Consider the following 10618-nt stretch of genomic DNA (forward strand, 5'->3'; position numbering starts at 1 on the left):
TCGATGACCTCGCCAAGCATGACCCCATGGGCCCAGTAGACATCATCTATGTCATCTTATGCTTCTTATTCCTTCTTCTTCTTATTTCTTATTCTTATTATTCTTATTCAGCAGCCGGTTGAGGTAGTCAGTCTTTTAGTTTTAGCCAAATGGCACTGAGGGTGGTCACAGCCAGTTCTTTTTGCGCCCTCAGTGGTTCTTTTACGTCCCGATTGGTTAGTATTTCTGGAGACGGGACCGCCATTTTACGTGGTCATCAAAGCCACGGGAGATTTACAGTCTCCAAATCTATGGGTGATGATAGTGAACTGAGTGATGATAGTGAACTGTGAATTAAGTCTCTGTGCGAATATAATTACGGGTGGCGTGAATGACATGTTGGTGCATGAGGCGTAGTATTAAATTAGGCATCACGTTTAAACTGCGAGTTTGCAAACGTAAGCTTGTGAAACAGGTTTGCACAATACAGTGAATACACACAGGATCAATTCTAAATAATACGAACATCTTCATGCAGTAGTAGTAGTAGTACTGTACTCTGTAGACTCGTAGAGTGTACTGTTCGCTCCTCGTCTTGTTTTGGTAACTGCGCCGAATATTACACAAGATGCTGATTGGTTGAAAACGTAAATATTATACTACAAATGTGAACAACCACCAATGAAAACACGGTCTTTCCGAAAGTGCCGCACATTCTTGTTACCAAAACAAAACAGTTCAGCTTTCTTGTGAAAATGCGGCTTGCTTGACCAAAGATACTTTTTTTATCATATTCAAAAAGAAAATGCCTCGTATACTAAGAGCTAAGTGTGTTATATTAGGTATGGCAAATGTAGTAATCATTATTTATGGGCATCAAATTACGATCATCACGATAAAAGCCTGGCTAGCCCTAGCTCTAGTACTATATAGGCCGCGTACATTGACCTGCGGCAGTCAATGTACGCGGGCTATAGTACTAGAGCCACAAGTTTCTTTCTCGCTTAACACTAGCTACGTTGGCGTGTCGACAGTCCTACGACGTGTAACAGTCGGGGAGCCTGGTCGGTTTAGGCTAGCCCTAGCTCTAGTAACTATAGCCCGCGTAGCTACAGTTGCCGCGGCATGGCCAACATACTGTACGCGCCCAGCGGCAACGTACGTACGCGGCCTATACTTAGTACTATACTCTATAGACTATAGTTACTAGAGCTATTTTTGGTCACATCAGTTCGACCATTTGCTTAGATTACATCTATGGCATAATGTGCTATAGCCCTGCGGCAGTGATCCGCGGGCTATAGTACTAGAGCTAGGCTAGCCCTAGCTCGATCTAATAGTAGTACTACTATTGAAGACATTCGTATTATTTCGAATTTATCCTGTGTACTACTACTAGTACTACTAGTACTACTATAATTAGTACTAGAGCTAGGCTAACTCGACCAGGCTGTGTGACTAACGTCAATATACACAGAAGTATATAAGTACGTATATTATAACGTCAAAAACGGTCTCCTAAGCCTATAGCAAAGACTTAGAGCTAGGCTAGCCCGTCGCATAATAGTCAAGTTTGACTGCGTCGACGTACGTACCAGTACAGGTACAGATACGATAAGCGATGTTGTGCGAGCAGTAATGTCGTGTCGTGATACACTATATATTATATAGTCACTATGTACTACTAGTACTACTACTAGTAGTAGTACGTTCACAGTGTCAGTAGCTCTAGAACTATACTCCATAGTCTATAGCCCTTCGCTCTACCATGCACATGCCTGTGGCGGAGCGAAGGGCTATATACTATATAGTTCTAGAGCTACAGTCACAGTCTACACTAGTAGTCTAGTAGTACACTACTACAGTCTAGTAATCTACAGTACACTGTTCCCCAGCCCTCATTTTTACAACAAAGTTGCTGGAGCCTGTGGAGGTACGGCAGCCGTCGTTCGTTGAATATTAAGTCCCTTTTGGCATTTGTGTAAAGTTTACAATATAAATGTTCATTTTCATACCTAATCCGAGTGTTTTTTAGCTCGTCAAAACTCTCAAATCATGAATTTATTTCCCAATGCATTATTTCAAAATCTGAATTGGCCACCGCCATCTTTGTCTCGTTTGTATGAAAGCGAATGGACTGCCGCACCTCCAGCCTCGTAAATTGGAGATACGGCTGCCGTACCTCCAGCCATTGCCTTTTCGCAAATGTGCTAAATTAATCCGGGTTGCTGAACTCCTAACTGCCTCCTAGCCAAGTTCCCAAACCAAGGCAAGGGTGGCCCAATCCTACTCCTAGTTGACCTGACCTGAAGAAGACCCATGTAGATTTTCATGTCTCTCTCTATCCCCACAAAATGCAACCTAGCTAGGGTTCCAAACTATGAATGATTGCAGCCCAAGGACAGTAGGATCACATATTGAAACGTCATATTGTCATGAATCCCAATGTGCAATATCTGTACATATCATTTTATAGGGATGTGTAGCTTAAAATAGGATAATTCTATATTATTATAGCTAGTAACATAATTGACATATATATTTTGTAATATATGCATTACAGAATATATTTTTAATTATAGTGACTCAATGGTCGGTAAGACTAGTCTTGTTAGTATTCAAAGATGAATCAGCCATTTCCAAGACCTACACGTGATGGTATGCTATATAATTAGTTTGATCAGCATCTCATTTTGAATGTGTCACAGTTCTATATTAGTAATACTCATGCATATTCCCTGTAAATATCTCAAGCGCTGCCATGGTCATCATCTTATCTTCTCCTCTATGCACGGAGCGCACTTCCTGCGAGCCAACGCACGCAACACAAGTTTAATAATAATTATTTTTTGTCGTTGAATCTTCACTTTTTGTGCTGCATAGTATCTATATTCTGTACTATATTTTTATTCACAATTAGTTTTTGTAATTCATTCAATACCAGTTTAATATAGACAAAAATTCTATAACCATAATAAATGCACATATCCGCAGTCTTGGCTCGATATGTGACTCTGCACATGATATCTCTGTTTTTAATAATATTCTTTGCATATGAAGACTGTAGGAGCGGAATCTTTGTATAATCTATCCCTTCGCAGTAGCATGAGTAGGTCGAGGTTTATACATCACGACTGTGATGTCATCGAATGTTTATTTGACCTAGAATTGAGAATATGTTAGTATATTTCCGTGTTACCCATTTCGAAAATAGTGAAAATGTGAAATGCAGATTAGTTATAGTACAATTAGGTTAAATCAAATATAGCATTAGCTTCGTTGTTGATTATATAATTAGTGCTAGAATTAAAAACATTACGAAAATTCATTATTTGTGTTGTTTGTATATCTCTGATGATAATACAATTGTTTTTTTCTTTTTCACTTATAGATAAACAGCGATCCCTGCGTTGTCTTAGTTATCGATGTCCTGTTACGAATATGATAGTCGCCGCTATCCCGCTAGAGCTGTTGAAAAGTGGACTACAGAAAAAGTCTCCATCACAAAAACGAATATCAGTATTAGGTAGCCAGGGGGCACTAGGAACTGAAATACAGCATATGGCAACGTAAAGCTTCCTGAATGTTCTAGTCATTGAGGTGAGTCAGATGCATTGTAGAAATCGCCAATCGTGAGTCCGTCGTGCTGCGATAGAAGTGCGAGTGCATCGACAGGTTGGCGGCGACACGAAATCTTAACCGCTCGACGTTACGTCACGATTTCGAACGTGGCGGGCGGTAAGTCAGAAAAGAGTTGGGGATGCGAACTGTAGGAGCCGTTCACTAAAGGTCAGTAAGTCAGAGTGTTTTAAAAAGGAGAACTCCCTCCGTACTTAACGGACTCATACGAGGAAATGCAGAATTGGCGGCACAATCTAAACGCTGACCCTGAGCGCCGTGAATAGTCGGATGTATGCAATCAATTGTAGGATAAGCCTCACTGTGTCGAAATTGTGAGCGTCAAAGCGTCAATGGCACAGCAGATTTTAGACATTTTCTGAGGACATTGTCTGACCGGCGATGAATACTTTTTGTCTTCATCATGAAACTACCATTTTTATGGCTTTATTGAATAAGAACATCGAAATTACTTTCTGTGACTATGCGAGAGTAAGTGCGGTATAAACTTTGACCCTCAAGAGGGCGTTAACTATGGAGTTTGTTTACTGTTAGAATAGATATTGACTGCCGGCTTCTGCGTGAGTAGAAGTTAGTTAATGCCGAATGATGACGCTACAATGTTACGTAAATTCAAAATGCTAAATTGCGTTGAGAAGTTTATGTCCTTTAAATCCTATAATTTCGCTATGCATTCTGTGGACTGTCAGTATTTTACGATGTAAACGTCAGTTGTTTGCATTGCCATGTGGCCAAGCAGTTGAGGAGGGGGTGGGTGGGTCGGAGATTGTGGTGGGTGGGCTGTGTAGTTCTACTGCGGTAATTATTATACAGTGGCGATGGCTCTCTATTTCAGCCGCTGTAGCTTTGGTGATGTAAATGGTTGGTGGAATGTGGGTCGGCGCGCAGGTGTACTATTCGTCTCAATAATTTGTGACGGGGGGGGGGGGGGGCTACTGAGGTATCATGAGCGATCCATCTTTAATCATTAAGACACTTAAACGTAGACCGCCGCGACATCTGTGGGCGTGGACCTTATACGATCCACCGAACATTCCTGTTCGAGAAGGTTCCTGATTTGTCATACTTGTGCCTTCCACTGTTTCGACGTATGTGAAACACATTTGTGCTACAGGGTTTGACGTAGAATCTCACACTGCGTGACGTTAAATTAGTTATGAGCGCTGTCGCTCCGCGGCACTTGTTCATATAATCGATATCTTCTGAATTACAGTCACTTTAATTGCGAACAAGTCAGACCTGACAGAGAGCAGGGTGGTGTCCCAAAAAGAAGGGCAAGCATTTGCAGAGAAAAACAACATGAAGTACTTTGAATGCTCTGCGGTAAGTTGGTAGTGCAAAATTGACTGCACATGATAAGTTTAGCTGTGACATATATGGCTAACCACGTTTTCTCATTGTGCCATAAAAGATATTCACTTGATTTGCTTACATCTTAAATGAAAGAATCTATAAGCCAGTGTTGCACTATTTACACATACACAAGCCATTCAGTTTTGGACATGCACGTATAATGTTCTGTGTGATCTTCAGAAGGACTCTAAATGTGTTGAGGCGGCCTTTGGGACATTGGCAAACTCTTTTCATCACACGTACTTGGAGAAGACGGAATTCTTCAAGTCACTTCACGCATAGAAAGTGGTGTGTTGTGCACTATTACTATCGTCTGTTTGTGCTATTTTCATTCCTTAACGATTTTTTTTTAATATTTAACTTTAATTAAGTCCTTTTCATTAGTATTTGTATCATATGACACACTGAAGTTTGCAACTAATTAAAAATTATAATATTATAAATGCTAGCAAAAATGGAAGCAAATATCACTTTAGCAGAAAAAAGTATTATGTAACCTTCACTAGGTTATATCATACAAATACTAGGAACTAAGCAGATTGTATTTTTCTTCACAAATCTTTTAAATGTGCATAATTTATATTTACTAGTACAATACACTGTTGTCTATGCAATAATTATGGTCGTGTATGACCTGTGGTATTTTACAATTAGTGCAGTGTGACATTGATGTAAACTCGTAGTAATGATATTTTTGTGTGAATAATTATACTATTATTGTATGTTGTGTGTTTTCATGTAATTATTGCAACAACAGAAAAATAATGTATTTTTAGAGAAGATCAAGTCACACCAACACATTCAAAACACAAACTCACATATTGGTAAGTTATAAAGAAACAATTATGAATGAATTTTGTGAATATAAAAATCTATTCCAAACTTTTATATTAATATAATCAGGAATACCAGGGAATCAACAGTGACTGATTCAATAGAACACATGATAAACAGCTGGTAAAATTGCCTCCATTATTAAGTTGCATTCATTTGTTTATCATATATTCTTGATATAATAAATATGCAAACTACAAAAAATGAGTTAGCAATGCCAGCTTCTCCAATTACCATGCATAGTAGCTGCACACATTGGCCTTATATAAGTGAACTTGTAAAACATCAAAAAGTGTAAAGCAATGAAATTCATGAATACAATTTATATCTACGCATGAAAAAATACACAAATTTGAACTACATTAACGCAGATGCCCTAGCTTTTCCAATGGCATGTTTTACTGGCATGACGATTGTTTGCGTCTAACACTACTCGCAGACAATAACGACGGACCCTCAATACTGCACTTCGATGTAATAACCTTTGGTAAATAAGCAATGCTTCTGTAAAAGCTGTCTTGGTAATGGCCTCTAAATGCACGACAAACGAGCAGTTGATATCACTTGCCCACAACGAGCTGCATGTTGCATTCAAGGCAGCTTCAGATAGTGACTTATTGTGCATAGCATTAAATAATCAAACAAACACCTTCAAAATGTATCTGCATTGGTGGACGGTAGACACTATTATACAAAATTTGGCACATGGTACCCACCTTAGCTATAACATTTTGTGCGTTTAGCTATGATTTACAGGCAACATACCTGTGCTAATAGGTTAAAGTTTACAAATTACAATTATTAAGTTAATGCGCATGTGCAAAATGACGTTTCTTATCATGCTAAACTAGTACTCATCAATACCAGGGATCGGAAACCTGGCAGCGTACTCTCGAACTTCCTGTCCAAGAGCTTCTGTCTTGGTGCGAAACTCTGGTGTCTCCAACGCCGCCTTGAAGTCCTTGAGCATGGTGCCCTTCGCTGCAGACTTCACCGCCTTCGCGAGCAGGATTCCTGTACAAGCAGCACATGCAAAAACGTAAACACGAATACAAGAGATCATCTGTGGGTAAAGAAGAGATTGCTGAGATCCAGTTCAATAATGGCGTATGGCCTTGCCATTTGTTGGGACTAAGAGCGATGCAGCGTTATACAACAAATGAAAACGAATCCTTGTGAATGACGGGTGTACCGTTACAGTATGTTATTCTACATTTACACATCTCAACTTGGCAATTTCACCAGCCATAATCTGGTTCTATTTGATTGCATTGTTATAGATTGTTATATAGCTGGCCTCCGCCTGTTATATTTCCTGGTGTAGGGTCATGGCATTTCAGGCAGGATATGTTGGGAAAGTACACTTAATATTTAATAAAATATTTACTATTTACATACCACTTGGATTAATGTCATCGGTTTTCATTTTATTTATAAAAAACTTAAGAAATCCAAAGATACACTGGAGCAACAGTTTTGTTGGCAATTACTCTACTGTCTTTGTTGAGTGTACTTATCGATCGTTTGTTTGCGCTGTCACCACATCACAGTAGGTAATTCATAGTATAACATCCATCCAAAAACCATTCGGCTGTTGGTGACCGTTGGTTGTAATACAGGTGCTAATTGAGAGGACTAATTCTCACAGGTCACATACAAGGCAGACAGAAAAGCAGATAATGTCAACACAAAGAATGAATTAACAATTACACAACAGTCCTGTCTCAAAGATTATCTTGTGTGGTTTCTATATGTGGCGTACTGTACCGGTAATGCTTACAAACCACAGTTTGATTATCTCAGCAGACGGGGGGTTCTTAAAATCCCTCCCACTTTTACAAAATTTTCCTTAGGGCCAGGCCGTACAATTGTTCACAAGGGCTGCCACCAACAACAGCTGATAAGGTTTCGAATGGATGTCGCCTGCTGCCATCTGGTGACGGCTCGATCAAACGATCAAAACAGATTGGCTGTCAGAACTGTTACTGTTGTAAACGTTTTAGATTCATTTCAAACGTTTTGTTATAATATTTTACATTTACATTCCGATTTGATGCTTCATACATTATACCTACAAATCGACATTAAATCGCAAAGCTCGGCTCGAACTTGGGTAAGACTCGGTTAGGGTAGAGAGTGGTCTTTCACACATGGCCTCCCATACACAGAAAATTATTACAATCCGACACGTATCACATCGCGATTGAGGACGCAAGATTGCTCTGTAACAATAAAATGACATCTATGGGGGGGGGGTATTGTCTATAGGCTCACAAACCTCGATGGATAAACTCCACGACCTGCTCAATATCTGCCTCGACAAAGCCTCGCGACGTAAGGGCCGGTGTACCCAACCGCACTCCACCTGTAAGGAAACCGTCGCATGAATTGTCAACGAGTTAAATGACATTCCGATTTTTGTTTACAGGTTTAGCTGAAATATTAAAGTTTAATTTTTAGATAAATCACTGTAATTTTGAATTCATACTTACAATATACATAATAATTTACAAATATTTATAATATTATAGTTATAGTTAATAATTGAACAGGATGGCGAGACTATAGTTTTTGGAACTACTAAACACTTTGAATGCTTCATAATAGCCTCCGTATATAAGAAATGTGTACAGTAACCAATTTTGTATAAAGATGCTAGGATATAAATTCACGCGGTTTAAATAGGTTACAAGGTTAATAGCATAAACTATATGCCTGCCTGAACTGGTTATGTGACTAGTCACGCATCTTCAAGAAAATAATGTGACTAGAATATCAAATGAGACAAAATGACACACTATTTCGGGGCCCACACCCAAGACAATAACACAGCAAGGCTTTATTGGTACCGTTACTCATTTTCAGCAACAACGCGGCGAGTAGTGGGTGGCTATTCGTGAATTAAAGGGAGCCACACCTGGGTTCAATGCACTCTTGTCTCCAGGGCATGTGTTCTTGTTGCAAGCAATGTGTATATCTTCAAGCACTCTTTCTATCCTTGCCCCATTGAGACCAATTGGTCTCAGATCCAGTAGCATGAGGTGATTGTCGGTACCACCTACAAATACATCAACATGCAGTCCCAATCAACAGTTCAGCTAGCATCGCATGAAGGCATGCTGCTATAGTTGGCAACATTCCCAGTATTTTATTTGCAGAAGATTTGGCAGATCAACACCATGGAGGAGAGATGCGCTTGCTGTATAATGGCATAAAGATGAGCACTTGCAGTGGAACTGCTTATGCTTGTACAGCTAACGAGAAGCATAAAAGTTTATACTTGAATTCATTCACCAAGCATATATTGGACCAGGGCATGAAAATAGCCAAAATTGTGAACAGGCCCACCCAACATTTTAAACAGGCCCTTAGACAAATTGAACAGGCCCTTAATTGTGTTCAATTTATTCAATTATTAATAAAAGTATTAGCTTTGTGTTTATTACACTGTATTAGACATACTCGTAGTATTTCAATATTTCATTGCTATCAGTGGAGTTCTACTTGTGTGACAGGAATTGCTGGAACATGATTTACTTCTTATTAGTCACTAAGTAAAAACTAGTCAAGAAATTGGTAAATATTGTTTATATAAAGGCAAGATAGGCAAAATTTTGAATAGGCCAAGTGGACTGATTATATGGGGGGTTGAACTGCCGGTTTAAGGGGTTGAACAGGCGGTTGCCGGCAAAATAGCGCTGATTTCACGCACTGTTGGACACTTCAGCGGGGCATCAACATGATTGCTCATTACAGGACTATCAGTCTACAGGCTTAATTTATATCATAGTTACAGGAAGCAAATGAAGCCAGTTCGCTGTCACACCTGTTACGATCGAATATCCTCGCTTCATCAGTCCTTCTGCCATCGCAGCTGCATTCTTCACCACTTGCTGTTGGTATTCCCGGTAGTAGTCAGTTTTTGCTTCTCCCATGGCCACACACACAGCTGAGAAACCGCAATTGTTCAATTAATTTTCACTTCACATAGTACACAAAAATAATATAAAAACACATAGATTGTCAAAGATAAAATACAATAAACTCAGATTTGCAAGTTATTTCCTTAGCTAGCAGCACTTCGATAACAGTGACACATCTATGTATGTGTATTAATGTACCAACTTATAAATCAAACATGAAAAAATTCTCGATTTACAACTATCAATTTCTCTCTAACAATTTGATTCAGCTTAGGAAGTCGGTGTCGGCAATAATTCACTACCGCTAAATACATATAGGAAAAACGTACACGAGATCTGGTTGTTATGTGGGCCTCCCTGCAGTCCTGGAAACAAGGCCTGATTGATTGGGTCTTCCAGTTGGTACATCACCTTCTCACCAGTCTTTGTTACTGACCTTACTCCTGCGATCAACATACAGTAACGCACTGAAGGTCAAACGGTCGCACGGGACAATATAAACAGAATGATAAGGGTTCATGAAATGCAGCCTAATCAAGTGATGTGCACTGAGATGGCCTTAATTTATACGTACTTGAACAACCATAACAATCTATGACCTACAATGATAGTTTCTATTGAAAGAAAGCACTTAGACAAGATGATTTTTACGCAGGTTTCAGAATAAAAACCTGCTATTTATCATCTGTGAAAGTGTCAGCTAAAATAATATTGTCCTGTTATTTTCTGACTAGGGTAGGCTTTCAGTGTGGTTTGACATTATAATAACAAAATACTTCGAATAGCCAATCTTAGTGTTTAAACTAGTTTTCGAAATTGAGAAAACACAAGTGCCGCAGAGCGACAGCGCTCACCTGACGGCAGGTGTTCTGATGCTAAACTCACTGGCA

At 39.3% G+C, this 10618-nt stretch overlaps 2 protein-coding genes across 2 annotated transcripts in view; one reads left to right on the forward strand and one right to left on the reverse strand.

Moving 5' to 3' along the window:
• Window positions 1-5690, forward strand: part of LOC106809536 (intraflagellar transport protein 27 homolog) — a 16386-nt gene extending 10696 nt beyond the window's left edge. The window contains exons 6-7 of the mRNA XM_014812634.1: window positions 4832-4941; window positions 5152-5690. Coding sequence (XP_014668120.1) covers window positions 4832-4941; window positions 5152-5253 — 212 coding nt within the window. The 3' untranslated portion in view covers window positions 5254-5690. The remainder of the gene's footprint in view (window positions 1-4831; window positions 4942-5151) is intronic.
• A 131-nt stretch (window positions 5691-5821) lies between these two features.
• LOC106809544 (serine hydroxymethyltransferase, cytosolic-like) overlaps window positions 5822-10618 on the reverse strand; it is an 8569-nt gene continuing 3772 nt past the window's right edge. Inside the window, exons 5-9 of the mRNA XM_014812642.1 lie at window positions 10058-10171; window positions 9632-9754; window positions 8723-8863; window positions 8084-8170; window positions 5822-6819 (exon numbers count right to left, since the gene is read on the reverse strand). Of these exons, the coding sequence (XP_014668128.1) occupies window positions 6653-6819; window positions 8084-8170; window positions 8723-8863; window positions 9632-9754; window positions 10058-10171 (632 nt within the window). The 3' untranslated portion in view covers window positions 5822-6652. The remainder of the gene's footprint in view (window positions 6820-8083; window positions 8171-8722; window positions 8864-9631; window positions 9755-10057; window positions 10172-10618) is intronic.

This window comes from Priapulus caudatus, unplaced genomic scaffold, assembly GCF_000485595.1.
Source record: "Priapulus caudatus unplaced genomic scaffold, Priapulus_caudatus-5.0.1 Scaffold362, whole genome shotgun sequence".
Lineage (NCBI taxonomy): Eukaryota > Metazoa > Priapulida > Priapulimorpha > Priapulimorphida > Priapulidae > Priapulus > Priapulus caudatus.